We start from the raw sequence: 23,118 nt of genomic DNA on the forward strand, positions 1-23,118 counted from the left end.
GGCGGCCGCGGGCAGCCGGCGGCGCAGAGCCGCGGCTGGAAGATGAGCCAGCACCAGGAGCCGCGTCCCGCCGAGCAGCGGCAGCTCGCCGAGGAGCTCCAGGCGCTCGGGTAAGCGGCGGCTCCCCGCCACCACCCCGGGGGCGCGGGGCTCCCCCCGCGAAATGGCGGGCCTCGCCCCCCGGGGCGGCACCTGAGGGGCGCGAGGCGCCCCCTCGCGAAATGGCGCCCCCCGCGGCAGCCCCCACCCCCCGCGAAATGGCTGCCCTCCCCGGGGTGGTGCCCTGGGGCTGGGGACAGCAGGTAGCGAGGGGGGAAGAAGGCGCTCTAGCTCTTGCTGCCGGTTGTTAGTAAGGAAAGGAAGGAAACAAACACCTGAGCATCCGAAAGGCGCAGCCCCCTCAGGGCCGCCCTGGGGCGAGCCAGGCGCCCAGCCCGCGTCCTCGGCTGGACAGGCTTGCGGGCGCGTAGTGGGGCGACACGCGAGCAGGAGATCCTCGTTTGAGAAGCAAATAAGCACTAGAAAAACTAGCGCAGCAGCCGGCACCACAGCGCGGACCTCGGTCCCTGCCACAGGGCCGCTGCGCTCGGCCGGGCCCTCGCGCCTCGGCCTCGCCGCCTCCAGCTGGGCGGCCGAGCCCCGGGGCTGCTTGCCTTTCGCGAGGGCATCGTCCTCAGGCAAAAACCAAAACCCCAGAAGCAAAAGGAAGGGCAGCAGTTGCAACGGACCTCCTGCTTCCTCCTCCTCCGGCACCGGCCGTGTTTGAAGGCGAGCTGCTAGTTTTGCTTTTGGCGGCGGGAAGGGCCTGCTTCGCCGCGGGGAGCGTCGCCAGCGGTAAGGAGGGGCGGCGGCAGGACGAGCGGCACCAGTAGCGAGCAGGAGGAAGGAAGGGATGCTGGACGGCGGAGTAAAGGAGCGGACAAAGCACGCGCACACGCAAAAAACAAAAAGAGCAGCAAGGTTTAAAAAGCAAAAAGGCTCTGGTGTTGTCTCCAGACTCAGAAGGACTCAAGGATGAAAAGAGATGCAATAGAAGATGATGGGTGAGGACTCGGTGGTCATCGATTTTTGGCAATTACTTAGTGAAGAGATTGGAGCAGAAGAGACAGACCTGCAGCTGATCTCCTACCAGCTGATATCTTCCCCTGTTCGGGAGCACCCATTAGTGGAAAGCCTGCTATTGAAGTTTCTAACAAATACGAAGTGAAACAAATCATACTAAATAACTACTTAACATAATGCATATAGATGGCATACTAAATATCATCCTAAAAAAGCATCTTTGCCTCACAGAAACAGGTTGTGTTGCAGCTGTTGAGGGAAGCAAAGTTGCAAGTTGCCAGACAAATTGCATATTGCAGGACAGCCATTTGTTTAGGCCTTATGGCCTGAATTGGTCTATGCCAGGGGTCTGTGCCCACAGAGGGCTTCACAGGTTGGTGAGGAATTTGTCATCACTGCAGCCTGACCTGGTGCAAGTGAGGAGGACAAAACTGTGAATGGGAAGGCTACAAAGATGTAGAAGAAGCAACAGCTTTAAAATGCTTCTCCTTCAGTGGAAAGTTGGAACTTTCCACACTACAACAGAACACCAAGCTTCTATTTCAGGGCATCCTCTCAAGTTAAATGAAGGAAATGTGAATAAGCATGGTGAGCAAAGGTTCATTTCAAGTCATTAAGTCAAGCCCTTCTTTCAGTTAGTATTAGGTCCGCTTTTMTTGAATTTTCTCAGAAGACAGACGACTCTCAGGCTCCGAACATACAGGTTGGCTCTATTTTTCTCCAAATATCATATTAACTATGCATGTAGTGAATCTTTTAATGTACATCAACTGTGAAAAGTGAGCCTGTCACTCTCAACAGATACAGACCATAACTTTAAGTTCTCAGCTACCACAAAGCTTTTTCCCCCGCCCCCSTTATCAGTCATGGGTTCTGTAACTGATCAATTCCCCATATGTCAGCATAGTATCTACCACAACTGAGACCTGAATCTGAGTAGGACCTCTGACTTACATAGGATGTGGAGGGTTTTTTGTTTTTTTAAACTTCATGTACATCATCGCAATAAAGACCCATAGACACAAAATTCTTTTGAATGAGGAGCAACTTTGAAATTCACATGCCTCTTGGAGGGAATTGAAGAAGGTTATTTTTAAACCTGCTTGACTGTGCAAAAAAATCAAAGAAGTTTGAGGAGGTTTGAAGAAGTGTTAAATGGGAAGCACTTTCGCTTTACTTCTGAGAAAGGAGATTGAGTACCACAATATCCTTATATTTTGCCAGGTCAGCTGGTCACTTGAACCTGAAAGTTGACAACAACATAGAAGATTTTGCAGTATAAAATCTACTTGACTCCTTGCTAGGTGGAAGTGCCTGGCATTCACTAGTTTGTTCCAGTTTAGTGCTCCAGAAATTGTATGGGGAATATTGAAGTTGTTAAGAATAATGGAGAAGAAAAAAAAAAAGTTTTGAAGAGTGAAAACATCAAGAATGTTCTTTTGTTGCTCTGTCAAAACACCTAAACAAAAAACGTGAAAAGCTCCATCTTTTTTCTTATTCCTGCTCTACGCATATTCTATCCATCACTAAAAGTGAACAAAAAAAAATAAGGATTTGATCATCCAAATAATGATCAAGGACAATCACAGCCACTGAAAGATTTAGAAATGTCTACAATTACTTTCAGATTGGGTTATTTTCCTCCAAAGCCTCAGTATTTATAACGATACGCTTTTTGGCCTCTTATTCACACCAGAAAAAAAGCCAAACCTATCACTTTCCCCTCTTTAGCAGCTTCCTAGCTTACGCTGTTTCTTTCAGACCTTAATGCTGAGGAAGAAAGTGGCTTGTATGTATTTGTAGCTCTCTACATTATTTGAGAGTTTGGTGGTCAGATAATCAAGAGTTCAAAGCAAGCAATCAGAATACCATCAGCTTCATTGTAAAGGCTTCTATAGGTAGAACCAATGTCTAACAAAGAGACAGATCAAAATCAGAATATCATATATAATTAAAGAGATGCTAGAATTATTAGCTTCTTCCCTAAAATTAGTGGAAATATTTAAATAGGAAACTTTAAAAGTGACAGACAAAAAGAGACACCTTTGTTTAAAACCAGCTTACTGAGTCTTCTTTATAGATCTATTCTGCTWTTCCTGGAATCAGCCCTTTTTCCAATAGAGTTTATTGCTGCTTTTACTAAACTAAAACATCAGCTTCTGCACTGCAGTGCAAACTCCTGTAGCTGATCACATGTAGCGCAAGTTTGGGGAATTCCATTTTGTAGCTCACATATTTGAACAAGAGATGAGAATGTGGAATAGCTTGTCATCCAGGTAATTATAGGTTGGTCTGGTAACACAGCTTTGACTCCAACATAACATAGCTTTGGTGATACTGCTTTGTTTTCTGTCTTTCAGAGGTGAAAAGAACTGGGGACAAAGAAACAAGTTTTTGAAATTTTCTTCCCTCTGCAGTGCCAGTGTTCTTTGTTGTCTCTAATAGCACAGATTTTGTGTTTCTCCAGCTCCAAGTTTGACAATACAGTAACAATATTAAGACTGAAGAATACTCTTCACATTTAGTTTTAGTAAGAGAAAGGAATTAGACCACGAGTCCTAAATTTATCTAAGTGCTCAGGAACTGAAATGCCTAAGACAGGGTAAACTGTCAGAAGAAATTGTCTTCATCTATGCTTCTAATAGAGGAAAAAAAAATCAAAATTTCAAGGACAAAATTGTGACAGTTAAAGTGGGTAGTGGACTTAAAGGAAGAGAAATAGGCAAAAACCAGAACAGAGTCTGTTGAGAGAAGGGGAAGAGAAAATGGAAGTGAGAAGCAGATGCTGAACTAGTAAAAGCCTTCTGACAGAAGAAAGAACTTTAAGGTTGGATACATTGATGGCACTTACATTTCCATTTTTTAAATAAGTTTTCTGCAAAATGGCACCCTTGTATTCCACCAGCATACTTCACATGAGTTTGTGATTTAGTGTTTCAATGTTATACACTGAAAGGATGTCTAACAAATACCATTTTTTAATTGCATGCTGCCTCTAACTCCTCTTCCTTGCATTCATCTAAGCCTCTCACCCTTTTTGTTGATTTTCTAGAGCTCTGTAAACTTGTAAGCCATTAGAAAAACTGAAAAAAATCTTTATTTTTACTGATGGGAAGTGCAGGGAACCCTTCTGTCCTTTAGATGACAGGTAATATTTCTAGAGTTTGTCAATGTCAGGAAAAAAAAATGCACATCTGATCTGGAAGTTGCTGCAGTCCAGCATACAGAGTACAGAAACAGATAAGGCTGTTTTGCAGAGTCATTTTTGGAATAAAGGCACATAAAAACCATTGCATCTGGCCTAAAGAGATAAATGAATGCTTTCCTACTTGCTTCATCAAGCAGTGCAGTAACTCATCTAAACTAAGAATGGGAATGTATCTTGAGGCTAGTATGTAGTTTGAAGGTGTAAGAAAATTCAACTGGTTGTGATGCAGGATAGTTTTATAAAGAGAAAAAAAAGGGGGGGAGGGGAAGGGGGCAAAGCCTACCAGTATTTACCACTGCAAAAAACAAAGTAAATGTTTACTCCGTAATAATTTAGGAATGAAGTCCTACTGAGAGCACATGCAGATCACTTGCCCCTAATGTGAATCTCTGTTCCATTTCAGAAATGGATGAGACGGATGAATTCAACTGCTGTATTTCTGCTTGGCTCCTGTAGCTCAGGCAGCAGAGGTGCCATYGGCAGGGACAGTCACCTGCCCAGGAGTACAAGTAATATTGCACCAACTTGCTGTTTCTGAGGAGGGAATAGGGAGATAACCCAGCTGACTATCAAGAATCTCCTTCCTGTTTCCAAGAAGGAACTTTAAACTGCTTGACTTTTTACAAAAGTAAGTCAAGACATCTGTAATAACCTGGGAAGATACTCTGAGGATGACAAAAAATAAGCACAACCTTTGCTACTTTTATCTAACAGTTATCTGTTAGCRAGGCATACCTCAATTATCACTCCAAGCAGTAGAAACAAATGGCAGTTAAAATTTCTTGTTGTGCTCTATACTGGTCATAGCTAACTTTTATCCCTATGAGAAAGACAAGGAAGGATTTCTATTGGGCATTAAGCTGATCGCATATGAAAAGGGCTGAGTTGATTATCCAAAAGTCCTGTAACATTACCTGTTAGGTTAATCACAGCTAGATGTTTTATTCCTTCTGTATGCCAGTAGAGTTTGAAAGTTAGTCCACCTGATGCCAGCTGCAGTTTTGCTGACCAGCCTCTAAATACACAGGCAGAAGAGAAATATTTTGAAAAATGTCTGTACAGCTTCTTTGTCAGTGTCATCAGAAAGGACAAATCCCATGCATAAGAGCTCCCTGATCTGCAGGGGGGAYATAGCTTCTCCTTCCCCACCATGTTTATTTCTTCCTCCCTCCATCTATTTCTTCATAGAGCTCTCTATCAGGAGCCCCAGGCAAATTCTTCACAGACTTTCAGTCTGACAAATGTCAAGAGTACAGAGAATTTCTGGAATTCTTGCAGCAATACAAGCTCTGTAGATTGAGTCAAATGGAGGATTTTCAGAAGGGCTTTTAGAAATAGCCCGATACACAAGACATACAATGTGGTTTAAACTGGAAAGGCTGGTAACAGAATTCAGTTTTCTCCCAAGAAAGTAAATGAGTAGAATGGCTTGCTCATGGTCTTAGTAAAGGCATCAAAAAAGACAAGTATTTGTGAAGCCTTTAATTTCATTTTATTAGTTTTCTGTTTTAATTAAGCAGGGAGATAGAGATAGGTTATCTTTTCCATCAACAGTTTCCTCTCCCAGGTATGTAGGCATCACAGAGAAAAAGAGCAGAACTTAAGCTAAAGGTAGCTGCCCCTTACAAGGTCCTGTTGAATGGAGCGTATCTCCTACCTTGATATAATACCAGCACACACGCAAGCTGAGCTCCAGCATGCTGTCTCAAGARTTCTGTTGATATCTGTAGAACACAATTTATCAGACTAATGTGACTTTTCTTTAAATCCTGCTTTTTTTGCCTGCAAAATTCAAAGGGCTGGCTAAATAATTTTTCTAAACATGAAAAGTTGAAGGATTCCCCTCCTCCCTCCAAATACTTAAGTTCAGTTGAAATTTATGCAGTAGTATCAGTTATTAGTCTGGCTGTCTCATAGTCAAGTCCTCTGACTTTGCAAACAGTGGCATGAAGTTTTGACCTTGGTTCAGTTATTGTCCAAACTGTTGTACATAGCAACAGAGTGCAGTATAATCAATTTAAATTAGACGATTTCAATTAAAGCAGCAATTTAAGAGGTAGAGATCTGAAAAGTTGCATACATCTTAAATATGCATTAACTAGCATATATTTAGCATTCCTACTGGTTGTAGGAAAAGAAAGAGGGCAGTTCGGATCCTACAGTGGACTGTCTGATGATCAGAATCACTCATTTACAAGAAGATATTAGTACAGGCAGCAGTGCCAGGTATATTCAGAACTGTTATAGTAAAACACATTTCATAGTTGATTTGCACCAAGGAGAATTTGGACTTTTTAAACAGCTGCTGTACTCATTTGAGGAAGATTGGATCAAGGCTTCCCTTTTAGTTTCTTCTTAGTCTGGCATTTGGCTGATCAAGCAGGCTTTATGAGCCTTCACTTTACCTTCCTTGGTGGTCTGTGTGGAAATACTGAGTTGCCATAGGATTTTAAAATTGTACCTGTGTTCAGTATCATTGGAACAAGATCCAAATGACCATTTGCATGGTTCAGATAGTAACAGCTGTCAGGTTACTCTGATATTTCACTATCTGACAGGAGAAAGGCAGAAAAAATAACTACATGTAACAGTTGCTTTGGCATGAAGAGCCATATTATACCATTACATCCATTTTTACTTTTTAAAGTGAGCAAGACCCTGATGTTTGAGGGATTTTTGTCCAAGAGCATATTCAGGAGAAAGAAATGGTGGAACCTTTTCTCCAAAGATTGAGATATGCACTTTATGACAATGTTATTTTCCCAAAGTTTTTTTTCTGGCACTGCATAGTGGTAAGATTTCACTGGTTAGTGACTTCATGCTTGAAGAGAGACCACACTTAAACAGAACATTTTTAAATAGAGCAACTTCTATTTTAAAATAATTTAGCAGAAGGCTTTTTGGAAATAAGGTAACAAGTGCACTTAACCTCAGATTGAATATGCCTTCTTTAGGAAATTGGCCATTTACAGATTTTTCTCAAAGCATGTTTCTTTTGCACAAAAGTGAAAGAAAATGCATTATGAGATTTCCCCCAGTTGTCTTCCAGGTCTAGATCCAGCCAAGTGTGTGCGTGCTGATACCAGCCTCCTAGCATCAGGACAGACCTGACCTTTGACTATTACTTACTTGGGCAGTTAATCCCAAAGCAGATTTTGGCTAACAGGTGTTTCAGAGGATGATTGATCTTTAATCTTTGATCTTTAAATATTCATTATTTTATTTGTTACAGTGAGACAGCCCATAGAGCACGTTCTAGAGCCAAAACAGCAATACCCTGCCAATATTAAGTTTCACGGGGATCTTGTCTTCTGTGGGGTTAACATTCTGAAGTCTTTCATAAAGCAATTCATCAACCAGCTGGCCTTTCAAATAGGCAGCTGTCTAAATCCAGAGTTATAACTTTGGGGGAGTAGGGTGGGAGGATGCCAAGTTTAGTGGCAACTTGCAATGAATAGATAAGGAGGAAGAGTTTATAATTACACATCATTTCAGTTCAAAGACTGCCATAATACAAATGCCAAGAAGTGCTGTSATACAGCTCCCCATCAACCTGTATTTCTGTAGCTGAAATAGTAATAGAATTCGACCCCAAAGTTGCGCACACACACAAATTAATGGACGGAGGAGACCCCCCCCCCAAGACACAAGCCAGCAAGGGAGGAGCCTCACTCCTGGCAGAGCCGTGCCCTATTAGCACCAGAGGTAGCTCTGCTCTTGCCACAATGTCCCTGCATGTTAAAGTGTGATGAAGACACAATAATTGTTTATTAACAAGGCTAATTCTGCTCAGGGATACTCTATTCCCTTTTACCTTTGCACCTGAAGTTATAATTACAACTAGTAGTAATGCCTGCATACACTATCTGTTATAGGATGACACTCCAGCCTTTCACATATCTGTGCCTCCACTTTTTAATATGTTTAGTCTCAAACATTTTAAATGAGATTTTCTATTAAAAAAAAAATCAAGTTTTTCTGTGCTAAATCACTCTGCACATAAATTAGGCCGTAACCAAAGTTTCATGATCTTCTCTGCAGGATTTTTCCAGTGGAATTCCCTATGGGTTCCTTGTCTAATTTTTCATGTCATTCAATAAAGCAAGTGCTCAGATGTTCTGCTGCATTTCTTAGAAAATGTGTGGCTGAGCAGCAATGATACCAGAATTTAAGTTTTATCTTTCCATTTTATCAAGTAACTTTGTTCCCTTCTCCTGTTCTTTCTGCCAGAAAGGCTAGGCCTCAAATGAAGATTTTAAATCTAGGCAAATCTGTTTTCTTCTAGATCTTAACAGTGCAGATGAGCTGAGTTACAGGGAATGTAGAATTTGGGAGGAGATTTCTTAACAGTGTTGCCTATCTGCCCCAAAAGAGGAAGTGTACTGAAGTGTGTAGATAATGTCAGGAAGTACAGATTTAGCAAATAGACAAAGGAACCTGAATACCCCTCAAAATTGCTTTCACCTAAAAAAATCAATATACATTTAGATAAGGGCTCATTGTTCATGCAGGCTAAATTTGCATTTTTTTAAAATAAGATTCAGCAAACTGTCAGCTGTTTACAAATTCTGAAGGAACACCAACTTCAAACCTGACAAACAATCCCCCCCCCCCCGCAACCATTTTCTGGGCTTGTCAAAAGGAAGCTGCTGAAAGGGGAACTGTTCTGCGCAACCTGTGCAGAGGACAGGAACAGTAACTCACCATTAAAACAGCTTTAGTTGCAGGCCTTCCTTTTTTCCCCTAGCCCAGCTTCATAACTCAGCAGAAGCATGAACACTGATGCTAACAGTGAGTGATGATTTCATGCTTGTGTCTTCCCAGGTGGTATCACGATAATCTTACCCGGCATGCAGCAGAAGCGCTGCTTCTCTCCAACGGGCAGGATGGAAGCTATCTCTTGAGGAAGAGTAATGAAAAGGAAGGCCTATACTCTCTCTCTGTAAGGTAGGCTACAGGCAGAAGTGACTGATTTTATCTAACACTACCCAGCTGACAGTTTTAAAGTTTTCACTTATTTCCATATTTGTTTGCAACTCTCCTGCATTGAAATAACCCACAAGGTTCTTCCTAGGGCATGAACAAGAATTGTTTAAGTGTGTTTTTCTCATGGTAGAATGCTGCTGAATGAGATTTTGATAGAAAGAAAAAGACTTTGGAGAGAGAGAGAAAAAAAAGCAATTTCCAATTCAAAGTATGAATTCATCTTCCTGGGAAAAATATCACTGTATAGATTGATTGTACAGGTTTGTTCTTGCATCTTGTGTGGTAAAAATCTTTGACAGTCAGAGGAGTTCAAAAAAACAGACGGATGAGAGTAGAAAGGTTTTATGAGGAGATTATGGTACTCAATATACAGTTAACAGGTGATAACTTCACCAGTTTCTGGACAGTCTGTTCCTATACAGCTCACAATATCTGTTCCACTGTATAGGAACAATCATCTCTGGGAGACGATGCGGTATTTTAGTGAGCCTTCCCCATTCTGGGTTTAGAGTGTTTTAGCTAGTAGTGCCCAACTGATTTGAACAATATCTCAGAGTAACAAGTATCATGCCCTTGAAGTCATCAGAATTACAGCAGTAGCAGTATACAGCAGTAGCAGTATACAGCCTATGCAGAGCACACATAATTCAGCCTATACCTCACTACGGAATCACATTTAAGGACCCTCCTAAGATGCAGAGAAGACATACAAATGTGTTAAGACACAAAAAGTAGTTGCTGCACATCAGCTGAATGGAGGTAACCAACCCCAATAGATTCTTAGCCTTTGACAAATACATAAGATATATTAAGCCTCTTTAATATTAAAGTTGAAGCTGGTGCATTTGACCTAATTTCTATCACAAACTGAGCCTGCAGGTGATTAGTGACCACAACTCAGCTGGATCACAGTAACTTTTTAAGCTAAGGTCACATTAATAGATACATTACACAACTCTAATAGACAAGAACACAGCACATGCCCTTGAGATTAGCGATTTTCCATGTATTCAGTACCAGGAACCATTATAATTTGGAAGTATAGTCATCTGGAAACTGAGGAAATTGCAATTTGTGCATATTCTGAAATGAAAGGCAAATACAGTTTGCTTCACTGACCTCTGATAGAAGGCCCTAGAGCAAATATTTCCATACATACACTCCCTGAAATTTTACCACTATAGACAGCTATTTGTACAACATGCTTGAGGGGTACATGGATCTGTGCACCCTGATTGAGGTCCTGAGGTGTTTTTACAGAATGAATATTCAGAGTGATAATGGCTAAATTATGTGCAAGTGTTGTGAAACAGGACAGTAGGATATATAAATAGCACTCCTTGAAAAAATAATTTATATGAAACAGTATCTTAATAGTTAATATTTTTGACTGTAGAGTATAACTAAACATTATTTAGAGTATTCTACTTCAGGCAAATTTTCAAAAAAATTTCAGAAGCTATTTATTTTCAAGAACACTCGGGGAAAAACCTATTACCATAAAATAAAATTTAAATTGTTCTTATAATAGAAAATAAAAGCTAAAGTGTTAAAGAAGTGATTAAAATAAATTCACTGATTTAAGTCGAGGCTTAAAAATACCTTAAAGAGTCTACTTCAGGCCAGTTCCAGTATTTATTCTGCTCTCCAAGTAGGATTAAGAATCATTTATTGCATTACTGGATGCACAGAGTATCCCAGAGCCTGATCTTTTACTCCATTATATTAGTTTTGTGGTGGTACAACTCTTGAAATACTGATTTTCACTTTAAAATGTTTAATTTACTCATTTTACATGCCCATTTAATTCTAAGTTTTCCTTTGCATTTTTTGAGTAATATAGAAATTTGTTTTGGAGTAAGTGGTTTAATTTTGTTCTAATACATTTTTATAGATGTCATTTTAGCAATACTGGCTGTCACAGTCCATTTCTCCTAAATTCCTTCTACATTTTTTATTTTCTGCTTCCCTAGACACTTCAGTCATTGTTAGGGTTTGTTTTAATAGGAAATAGTGCTTTGGATTTTTATTGACATATCTGTAATGAGAAGCTAGAGATAGATGACAGATTGACATCCCCTCCCCCATCTAAATTAGCCAACTCTAAAAAGGAACTAGGAAATAGAGTAAAGTTGCTCTCATTGCAACATTGTATTTCTTGTGAAACTAGATGAAAATTTTGCCAGTACAGCAAACAGTCACAGCAGCTATTTGATGTATAGGCGATCATCACTTTGCTTCACACCCTGTCTGAGATGGCTGAAGCAAAGGTGTTTCCATAGTACAAAAGCACAGGGGAAGCTGATAGATGCATATTCTACAATATCATTTAAGTCTCAAGGACAGTGCAAAGATTTAACCACCTGCTAGGAATACATTATAAATCACTTCAAAATATTTTCAGTATGTTTGCTGCATATATTTTTCCTGAGCCTGATTTTTGTCTGGACTGTTTTGAATGCTAGCAATAATATTGACAGAAAAACTTTCTCACAAGGGAGAGTGTGCTTCACTGACTTCTGAAGCAAAAATAAGCACCCATTCCAGAAGTGAGGCCTTAAGCATTTCTCTAAATATCAACTTTCATAAACAAATGATGTGGCTGCCCTAACAGGAAAAGGACTGTAGTTCACATTAGACAGAACCCACAATAGAGTCTCCTCATATGAGTACAGAGACAAAGCAGACTGAGAAGCCTTTTGGAAAAAAAAAAAATGAAAGCCTTTGGTATCTGAAGTTGTTAAATCCATGCTTAGATAAAGAGAGGTAGTCTAATTTTGAAAGTCAACAACATTTTTAGTGAGATCAGGACACTTGACAAGATGAACACCAAGGGGTATATGTACACCATCAGAGCTAAAGTCTGATACACGGAGGAGTATTATCCTGGTTAGAGGACTGGATAACATGATTCTAAGTCTTGTTATCTATTTGCAACATTAATTAATTCAACTTACCCAGCTTTTCACTATCACCTGTAAAGCAGTGATTATTTATCTTTTTTTTTTAAATGAATCTGATTTTCAAGTGTTTTGAATATTTGTGAAGGATGGTGATAACATTGATATTACTGCTACGACAGTGATTTTCAACCTGCAATCTGTGAATTCCTTTTTATCTGTTGTACTACASTCTACTGTGTGAAATAGGCCCTGCAAGTCCAGATTTCTTGCAGTGAAAACTGCTATTCAGGAGTTGTAGGTACCCAAAAGCTTCTGCTGTGTACGTCCTGACAAATTTTTCCTTTTCTATTGTAGGGGAAAAGATTCTGTGAAACACTTTCACGTGGAACATACAGGAACTACATTCAAATTTGGATTTAATGAATTTTCTGACTTGAAGGAATTAGTCATGCATTTTGCAAATCAGCCTTTAATTGGAAGCGAGACAGGTAAGGAGAGCCATATGCTTATGTGATTTTTTTTTTTGCCATGCTTTGTGTAATGCATTGTAAGCTCCTTTTACTTAAATCTTTATCTCTTTATGAGAGAGGAAAGAAGCATTTCAAAATATGCATGTATTAGGAGTAGAAGGACCTCTCCAAAAATAATAAAACCAAAGCAGGATGTTTGATAATTTATTCTCTAACTAATCAAATATAAATCCCCAGTAAGCAGAAAGGGTCTTCAGATTGTTTAGCTGCACTGTTCTTCAGCTGCAGAAGAGTCTGCAGTGACATGCTCCCCTTCCCTGTAGGGCATGTGCCCTGTATTACTGCTGTTTCTTCCCAACAGAGGATCAGCCTGCTGAACCCTACCCACAGTGGCTGGCCTTGTTTTTAGGAGAAAAAAAGCACAGGATTTTTTAATGGCTAACCTTGAATTGATATTTAAAAGATTAAACTCAGTTCCTACAAATGAGTTGAACACCACCACACGAGAATCCAAGGAGAAAGAGAAGCATATTACATTTCCAGCTAAACCTAAAACTGTCATTATCATGGTAGAAGATTTAAAACTCAGTACAAGTTAGTGCAAAGAAAAAAAAAGAGACGGGGGCAAAAAGGTATCGTGTAGGAAGTGTGGCAACTGATACGTAGAACAGTGCCTAATTATGTGTGTGTCCAGTTAAATAATAGCTGGTGCACACAATAGCCATAATACACACTAAATATGCATGAGTACTCTTTCACACAAATTAATCACAAGTATTAAACAGTAGGATTACTTTCTAAGATATTTTAAAAGAATGCAGTGGTACTTGCACTTTATCTTTCAAAGTGTTCTCTTTTTAAGTTGCCTTTAAGAGCAGTTTAAATGGATGTTTTTGCCAATAAGCTGTTTTTTCCCCTGAAATCAGACATACGCCCACAAGCCTAACTTCGTAAAGATTTTAGTTGACATATAGAAATATTCAGGCACATACTCATTGCCTCTGTTACAGACATTAGTAATTAAGGATTTGGTGTTATGTGATCTCTGTGGACAGGACCTGGACAGGATCAACAGTGCTGAGTGATGGGCTCACTTGTCAGCCTAAAGCTCCCTAATCAGATTCTGCTGGCTCTGTGAAACCTCTTTAATATAAGCTGGACATGCTACAAAGTAGGAAAAGGCATTTGGACATCACATCAAGGAACTTTCAGCCTTTTCTTCCTACAGGCAGCAATAACTAGGAGGAGAAAGTTAGCACTTGGGCAATGCTCCTTCAGTAGATATGTCAGAGCTCTCCTGGGAAGTAACTGATTTGTGTCCAAAGGTGGGGGTAGGGGCTCATGAGGGCCCACTCTGTAGGCAGCRTCAGTGAGGCTAAATGACTGGCCCCACACCGGGTCACATAGCAGGTCAGCAGAAGAGCCAGGAACAGCCTCCGATTTCTTACCCCTTTGGCCATGCTTCCATTCAGCGAGGGGCAGCAAATGACCTTTGACTCAGGCATTAGTAGAAAAATAGAAAAACTGTGAGCTCAGGAATGAGAGAGAGCAAAGCAGAGTAATATGAATACTTTTCATCTCTGGCTTGTATAGAGACAGGAATTTRTAAGACAGACAAAGAATTGCAATACATAAATGGAAGATAGTGGAAACCATTATTATTATTATTTTCTGCCCTCTGTTGGGGCTACTTTTACCTCTGGGAGAGGCACACTAGGCACTGTTAGACCAGTGCTTGAACGCGCTCACTGCAACCCTGCAAACTGGTCCATGCAGTGCCAGCGGTTCGTTTGTCTGGGAACAGCTGCAGGGTTGGGCTCCAAGCCTGACAAGCCTCATTTGACTACAGCTTCATTTSCACTTTGCATTGCTACATGGATTCACGTCTATTTTTCTGTGTCATAGTGTATGTCATAATACACTTCCTCCTGAACTGCAGATAATTAAAAAGGAAATTAAGGCTAGTATTATCTGAGGGATGTTTTCTTGAAACAGACCACTGACTATTCAGTAACAAGGTTGAAGCGATGTACCATCATTTTTCTTTCTTTATGCAAAGTGACAACATCAAAGTGTTATTCCTACCTATTTGTTTTATTTACCAGTTTTCAGCTACATTTGGAAAACATTTAGAAACTTTGAGTCACAAGCCAGACAGAAAAGCCAAAGTTACTTTAACTTGAGTAAAATTTCCAAGAATGTGGCTACATGCTAGTTTTCATTCTTCCTTAGAAACACAGATGTACAGAAAGACTCTTGCTATGGGGTAGCTGGATCAACTTTTACTAGTTCTTATATATTTACTGAATGATTCTGTAAAAGCATTTTTTGTGGAGAGAAAAAAGGTAGCTTGCTAGAAAAAACAAACCTCCTCTAAAATGTCCTTCCAGTTCTTATATAAGGATCTCTGTGATGTACATAYGATATACATCTGTTTGAGCCTATGCAACAGGTTAGGAGCAGGTAAGGTTTCCATAGACTGATGGAGGTTCTCAACTTCCTTCCAAATGGTAAAGCTTTCTCCCCTCCCCTAACTAGAGAAAATTAAGCAGATTCTGACTTTGGACCTATTATAAGTTGCATATATCATATTTGCATACACCCCTGTGTCTATAATCAGATTTCAGTTATTTGCTTCATATATTATTTTCCGCTTCCCTTTATAGCCCTTCCCATTACAAAATATAACTCATTAAACTATATTTTTTTCACTTTGAAAAGACTTGAGTCAACTGTAGGTTTCAAGTCCAATTTTTAGTAATCCTAGCATCCCTCTTCTTTAAGACCTGACAATATCAGCACAAGATGCAAATATAGCAAAATTTCATATGCTATGACATTATTTAAAAACAAAGATTAGATGCTACAGCAGTTACTATTTTAAGGAGGTTGTTCACTATTGCAGATAAAATAAAAATGCAGCTCTTTGCTAAGAACCTGCAATAAACATGACCTTGTAACTCACTACTGCTCTTTTTCTTTCCAGGAACCTTAATTGTATTGAAGCATCCCTATCCACGGAAAGTCGAAGAACCTTCCATTTATGAGTCTGTCCGAGTTCACACAGCAATGCAGACAGGAAGGACGGAAAACGATCTTGTTCCAAATGCTCCCTCAGTAAGTTGTGTTCTGGCATGGGGGTGGAGGGGGGTTTCTCCCAGCCTGAGTTTAGTATGATTGCTGAAGTAAGCAGCTAACACCAATAATTCATCCTTTTATGGGTTCTTAAACACAGGAAGTCTTTGTCAATCGTAGCAGAACCAAAGGTCTTATGAGATAGAGTCCCAAGACAAATAAGGCCTTTCATACTCTGTCTCCAAGACCTTCAGTGCTGTCAGTGGAAAAATATTACCTGGGGCTGACCTACATGAGCCTGCCATCTGAACCCAGTGCTTCTGTATTAGCTTCCCTTTTGAATGTTAACTTAAAGCTTTTAAGCAGTTTTTTTTTCCCTTTAATTCCTCACAAACACACCCACAAAACAAGCATAACCCTTCTCACATCTTTCTGACAATTAAGTTGTATACAATAATACCTATGTCAGGCTGCACAGTAAGCTCTTGTTTTGGCAAACCTCTTTTACAGTCAGTGGAAAGTTTCTCTCCACAGGTGTGGGGGGAGGAATACCATAAATAACACAACCAAGAAACAGCTGTAAGACCTACCACATTTTGTCTCAGTCAGTGAATATAAGGATTAGTTGACAGGAAACAACTAGTGAAATTAGGCAAACTCACTGCTTCTTATCATTTTAGTAGCTAGCAATATACAGCCTCATTCCTAACAGGGAGGAAGGAAGGGAAAGGAAGAGCATCTCTGACTTTCTAGGTTAATTAAAAAGTGACCCTTTGAAATAAAGGGAGGAATAAAAGAAAAGGATATGTAAGACAGGCAGGGACACATTTGGAAGACTCAGACTGAAACATAATTCGAACAAATTAATATCAGTACTTACATCCTGATAGGTACATTATTATATTAAAAATATTTTTGGGATTTTCATGTTGTAACTTTAGAATCACCTTGACTTAAAACATGAAGACGCTTGCTGAATTCTGCCACGGACCTAAGCCCAGCATAGAGAAAGCAATATGATAGAGAAGAGCCTCCATACTTTAAGCCCTAATAATTATGAGCACAGTAAAAAAAGCTGTGTCACATTAGAAGCTATGCCTTACTGGTATGAGAAACAAGAGAACATCTTCATATCCATTTGGGCCACCTGCTCTGACATCTGTGATTCACTTGGACAGTAATCAGAGACTTTAAGTCCCTAGTATCTCATATCTGAGCAAAACAGGTGATTTGTCTAGGAAAGTAGTGCCCAGAATAGAGAGGAAGGTACTTGAATGATATATTAATTTATTTTTTGGAGAAAAAGAGAACGAGTTAAATTAATAAGGATTAGCATAAAATGGTTAAAAGAAGAAAGTGTTTTGATGTATCTCACAATCATTTATAGCTGGGTTGTTCCAACTTCACCTCCAAGGAAACATGACCCTTTCATTCATATATATATATATATATATATATATATATATAATGCCTTTTTATTGATTAAGAGCAAATAGCAATCCACTCAGCAAGAATCTTTTTTTTAAAAAAAATATATAATATATATATATTAATATATAACAGTCTCACAATTAGATCCCTGCATAGAGTTTTAGTGAGCATCTGAGAAGCCACAGGATCCCAGAATCACTGATGATGGCAGTAAACCAGTTCAGAAGCCAGTTTTTCAATAAGCACATCTGAATTTTGAATTTGTCTCCCTTAATGTGGGTGGGAGGTGAGGCACATCCAGGAGGACCAAGGATGGAGCAAGCAGTGATTGAAAGTTTACCACAAACAGGCTGCTGTCCTATCTTACAGGAATAAGGACAAGAGGGAGATGKGGGAAGTAAGCAAAGTTCAGTGTCTAACCCTGTTCCCTTTCCTTCTTACCTCACAGCTTGGTACAAAAGAAGGATATTTGATAAAACAAGGCAAAATAGTCAAGGTAAGGCAACCTCTATCCCTTGCTTCCACCCTGTAGTCACACACAAGCTAGAGACAGTGCAGGGCTGAAATAGCTCTGCCTGTACTCCTCTGTATAGAGAGGAATAATTATTGGTGCTTTGGAGAACAGCAAAGCAAGACTGCAAACAGAGCAAGTTAACAGCTTTAAAGGTTTTTCTTCCCTAAATGGTGTTACACTGACGTTCCCACAAGACAGTTACCATCCTCTTTTGATCTTTCAGAACTGGAAGACAAGGTGGTTTACACTGCATAGGAATGAACTGAAGTATTTCAAAGACCAGACAGTAAGAGCAAACACCAGTTCTACTGTTGCATCTCCAGCTTCTTGCATATGTATCACCACTTTCCAGGCTAAAACTTCCCATACTTTCAGAGGTGCCAAATCTGTTCAAATAAAGTCAGAATTTGCTGATGACTTTAACAGGAACAGGTTAATAAGTGTTTATGGATAGAAAACATCTTTTGTGCTCCTTCAGTCATACTAGACAGGGTTTGTTCTTTGCAAAGAATTGACTTACCCAGCGAGTTTTAAGCTACCAGCACAATGCAGCTTTCATTGGTGGCTTAGACCCACCAAGAGATAGCATGGCTTTGGAGATATTTCTGCAAATGCTAGAAGTATGTTCTCCTCTGCTTTAATTTAGTCCTTTTATTTCAAATGGCTGTACGGTTTGTGGTGGCCATCATTCAGAAAGTTCCTCCCTCCTAGCATTCTGCCATAGATTAAGCTGTTACACCTCAGAAAAAATGGTTTGTCCTTACAGTTGCTACTCCATTTTTATCTTAAACCCAGTGAAAATAGGACATACCTCTAGAGCTTCTCTACCCCCAGTTCTGGCTACTCCATAAAGGCAGCCAGACTGTTTAACTCTTTATCTCACACCTCTGCCCAGTCTCATTCCAAACACTAATGGATTTTAACACAACAGCATACAACTCTCCCCAAACATTACCATTTATAAACAGCTGTTTATTTATGGGCCTTCCATCAGTTTTCACTGCAGTTTAAGCCAACTTGACTTAGCTTTCTAGGATAACATTTCAGATAGCAGAGCACAAAGTGTTTGAGTAGCACTTGTGACTTACCAGGCACAAAGGTGTCMGTCAGAAACACAGCCTCCTCCAGCTGTCTCCTGGCGCTCCCGTTGTTGCTGCACGGTCACAGTACCTACTGCCGAGCAGCTTCCTGCTGGCCCAGGGACAGCATTYGCTCACATTCTCTCAGCACAATCAGCTTTTTTCTGATGCAGCACATAATTGGCATAGAGGTACTTCACATACCTAGTCAGAGACTGTGACTGCTGAGGCTGCTTGGGTAGAGAGGAAACTATTCTTCCACACCAGCTGCCCCTTATAAGGTGTGCAACAAGGTGAGGTTGAGAGAAACAAATCAGGAAAGGACTCTCACACCTAGGAAGAATTAAACTCTTAACAGAGATGGGTGGCAGCAGTGCATAGTCTTCATCCCYGACCCAAGCACTTCTGGGCCTGCCCCAAGAAATTTGGATACACATATTGTTCAGTCAAAACCTTCACTCCTGCTGTAGCAGCTGCTGTTCCAGCTCTCCTTTTGCATTTCTCCTTTTCTAGCTTCATCCTTTTAAAAGCGCTTTTAGGAATTAATTAAATCTCCAGCAGCTGGTTAGGCCAAATCCCTGATGAGCCCTATAAATGTTCCCTGTCTCTGTGAAAGTAATTATTTTAGCTGGAAGTGATATCAAAGTTGTTACTGTGTTGGTCATGTTATAATATATCAACCAGACTCTCAGCAATCTGCTTCTACCTCTAAATTTCCTGTGCTAGTGCTGTACTCTGTTGTTCATCTAGAGCTAAACTGACTGTCCTATTTCTTATATTTAGCTGAGCTCCTCTTGCAGTAGCACTGCTATTAATTTTGCTAGTTTGCGTTTGTAGTGTTGTAGCTCTGCCGCCTATGCCTGGAAAACATCGGTGTGCCCGTAAAGGTCTATATGCACTGAAGACGAGCTTAGATAGATTTAGCTTCTGTTTCCATATATTTCCATTTTAACACCATTTTATTCTCAAGGCCACAGAACCAATTCGGGCACTAGACTTAACTGAATGCTCGGCTGTACAATTTGACTACTCCCAGGAAAGAGTGAATTGTTTCTGGTAAGCTGCTATGGTTTTTCTACTGTTTGAAAAGGTCAGAATAGCTAGAAAAGTTTGAAATGCAACTGCTGGGTGCTTCTCAAAGCTCCTTTTTGATGGTTGCAGTCCTGATCTTCTCACTTGTGACTTTTTGTCAGCCAAATCTCCATGTGTCGTGCATGGCTTTACTGGAATCACCATTGTCAAAAGGGGTTTTCCTGGTGAATAGGAAGGGGGTAGGTCTGTGTTGTGTGCATTTGCCTTCCTAATTCTGTAAGTTCATATAATCATTGCCTAGGCCCTCTTACTGAGGTAAGGTCCTCAGTTCCTGAGTTCAGATCTTGCTGCAGGTCACACAGTAACCACTTCCACGCACAAATGCAGGTCCTTTCTCTGTGTGGGCCTAGGACAACATATCCCAAATCTGTAAAGGACTGCAAGCGATTCTTGGCTAAGCTCTCCTCCTGTGACTACAGAGCACTGGGCTCAGTTTTAAGAGGAACTACTGACTGTTCTAGCAATTTAAGAAACTGTTGTAATCGTTTACTTACAGCTTAGTGTTCCCTCTAAGGACATACTACCTGTGTGCAAAAACTGGAATAGAAGCAGATGAGTGGATTAAAATACTGCGATGGAAACTGGTAAGTGATGTGCAATGGTAAATGACCATAGGCTTCAGGCAGTAGTAACCTTGGAACTGCCATAATAAAAGAAATTATGGCACAGAAGAGTTCCAGTTCCCAGTATCTGCAAAGAAGGGAGTAATTGTTCTGTCTTTCAGGCCAACTAGCCTGAAATACGTAGTTTTCAAATAACATATATATAGGCCTGCAAACCTGCTGTAACATTTTTGGGGTGCCTTTTTAACATATCCTGGTTATGAAGAAGAAATTACTTCTATTTTTAAGGATGTCATCTCACAAAGATTGTAAACAGTGTAGAGCATCACAAACTGCATGTGTTGTATTGTGAAGCAAGCAATGAGAAGACAATGCAAAGGCTTGAAAATGTTACTTGCATAAAACTCAATATTTGGCTTGTTTTTTACTCATCCACATACATGTGCRCACATGCACACAGTAATGGATTGTCTTTCTGTTCTAGTCACAAATACGGAAACAACTGGAGCAGCAAAATGCCACTCTCACATCATAGTTGTACCTCGAATACTTCTCCTCTGCTGGCCCGATTTGTCTCTTTGCTAAGGGGAAGGCATCTGATTAACAAGAGGACAGTTTCAAATGTCTCCATTGCTAGTAACGAGCATGYGCCTGTGCGGATACCCCTGCGCGCACCGATTTGCATCCAGCTCTGCRCACAAAGGGTTTGTACAGCTGACCACTTTCAGGCTGTTGAGTCATGTGTGGAGACCGTTGCAAAATTACAAAGTTSGTTTGATATGAATGGTTTGCATTTGTAACACACATTTAATTCATACATCTGCTAACCAATCACAGAAGTATTCACTGTTTAAAAATTTTGTGGTAATACAGAGCACTCCCTTGAGAATTTGTTGCAAGCTCTATTGCAACTAACCTTTAGCAGCATATTCTGCAGCCTTGAGTCTGTTATTTAAAATCAGTCTTTTCTGGAAACCTTAAATATTTCTTCTGTATTACCTGTGTAGGATCTAAATTAAAAGAAAAATGACAGTTAATATTTTCTTACAGTTGTGAAATCAGCTAGATTATGTTTTTGTAAATAATGTCTATATTACAATCCAAAGAATAAACTTAATATTTCAAGACCCATTTCAAAATGATGGAYGAATAACACTTAGTTCTGGTCAAATATATTTTTGTATGGTTTAGCTTTACACTGCAGCAACAACTACAAGTGAACATTTGTTGTAAATGGCATATAGAGGTAGCGGAAAGCAGCATTGTGAAAGCAAGCTTACTTACAAAGTAGGCATCCCACAGCTGTTCCCAGCTCAGGTATGAAAGAGGTGCCACGGGAGCCGAAAGATGGACAATGATGGGGCTCTGCAGAAAGCTTTGCTTGCAGCAAACACCAGCCTTTTTAGCRGGATTTTGAGTTGGGCCTCTTAAAATCCCCTGTTGAAAATGGGCTGATTTTGTATTTTTCCTCACATAAAGAACTTGATAGATGAAATAAGAGGCTTTGTCCAGAACTTGAGATGTTCTAGAATTAAGCGCTGCTTGCTTTATATTAAATGAGATGAGCAACAGTAATAGAAAGGCACAATCTTCTCTATTAAAAATAACTTACGAATTTACAAGAATACATRTATAACCGTATGTAAATTTCCATGAGGGAGCCGCTCCCTCTGGCTCTTCGATGGCCAAATATCCTCCGTAAGGTTGTACGCAAACCCCCTCGGTACACTGCTTTGGCAAAAGGCTTTAGTAACGCTCAGGTAGCAAGTCAGTTTTCAGCAACTGCCTTTACAGTGAGGAAAGCTTAAGAGGAGAAGGGGAGAACAGTTTAACCCTGGAAGAAAAAGGAATCCAGACTGGACATAGGAATAGCATTTTATTTTAACTTAGAGATGCCAAATATTTTTTTTATACAGACTTTTCTGAATAAAATGTCATTATAAAATTTGCAAGTCTTCTGTATGTGTAAAGTAAGCTTGTCCTTTTTTTCTTCCTTAAATATACGGCTTAAACTAACATCTGTAATTTAATTAAAAAGCTTTGATGAGTTTGCATGAAATAAAGACAGTGTAAGGGAAGAGGGATCTGATATTCTTCAGCAGTATTGCTGTTCTGCGAAAACAGCGTGGAAACGAAGCTCGAAGCGTAGCCACAAAAGCAACCCTCCTTTCCGTACAAGCAAACTGTGTTACAAAACTTTAGAAGCAAGGTCAGCACACAGTGCCACCAGCTAAAGCCAGTACAGAGATGGTGCTCGTTTGGCCGACAGGATGTTAGACTAGTTGAACAGAAACTAATGAACAGCAAGAATAGACCCGAGATGGAATGTAACAGTGGTTTTGCCACATATGAGCACAGATGTCTTGGCACTTATATACCACTTACTTCTCTAATTATAAGCAACAGAAAGCCTAAGCCAGGAGCTCAGCTTAAATGCAAAAGGGTTGACTGACAAGTTATTCTCAGCAAGAGCTTTTAAGCCAAGAGTTCACAGCCCTCCTCTCCAGCAGGGCCCAAACACAGTCACCTCCTCCAGCCCCTCCGTCCTGAAGGATGGCAGGGTGTGTGTTGGGGTGGGGGGGCGGAGCGCAGTGTGACCTCTCCCAGCTGGAAGCAGAGGTCTGCTCACAGCTCCCTCTTGGACTGGGGTGGAGAGGGAGGGCTTTGTTTCAGAGCGATGGGGGCAAAGGACACGAGATTCATCCCCAGTGGCCTCACAAATAGGAAATCAGCCA

The 23,118-nt window shown here is 40.3% G+C and overlaps 1 protein-coding gene across 2 annotated transcripts; it reads left to right on the plus strand.

Annotated features, from left to right (window-relative positions):
* The first annotated feature begins 6 nt into the window (after positions 1-6).
* On the plus strand, positions 7-22,456 carry DAPP1 (dual adaptor of phosphotyrosine and 3-phosphoinositides 1). Of its 2 annotated transcripts, XM_085325631.1 has the most exons (9): positions 7-110; positions 9,095-9,217; positions 12,514-12,647; positions 15,616-15,746; positions 17,584-17,631; positions 17,873-17,935; positions 19,699-19,784; positions 20,317-20,404; positions 20,868-22,456. In XM_085325631.1, the coding sequence occupies exons 1-9, from the start codon at positions 43-45 to the stop codon at positions 20,916-20,918; spliced, it is 792 nt and encodes a 263-aa protein (XP_085181757.1). In that variant the 5' UTR covers positions 7-42; the 3' UTR covers positions 20,919-22,456. The 2 variants fall into 2 exon arrangements, with proteins under 2 accessions (XP_085181757.1, XP_085181758.1); XM_085325632.1 differs by lacking the exon at positions 17,873-17,935.
* Positions 22,457-23,118: the final 662 nt, after the last annotated feature.

Source organism: Rhea americana, unplaced genomic scaffold, assembly GCF_003343005.1.
Source record: "Rhea americana isolate MKP2758 unplaced genomic scaffold, rheAme1 scaffold_99, whole genome shotgun sequence".
NCBI lineage: Eukaryota > Metazoa > Chordata > Aves > Rheiformes > Rheidae > Rhea > Rhea americana.

Excerpts from the sequence above, each read along its gene's own strand:
- DAPP1 (XM_085325631.1), top strand. The coding sequence starts at position 43 with ATGAGCCAGCACCAGGAGCCGCGTCCCGCCGAGCAGCGGCAGCTCGCC. Across the intron at positions 17,936-19,698 it reads AGTATTTCAAAGACCAGACA|GCCACAGAACCAATTCGGGC; the intron begins GTAAGAGCAAAC and ends TTTATTCTCAAG. Across the intron at positions 20,405-20,867 it reads AAATACTGCGATGGAAACTG|TCACAAATACGGAAACAACT; the intron begins GTAAGTGATGTG and ends TTTCTGTTCTAG.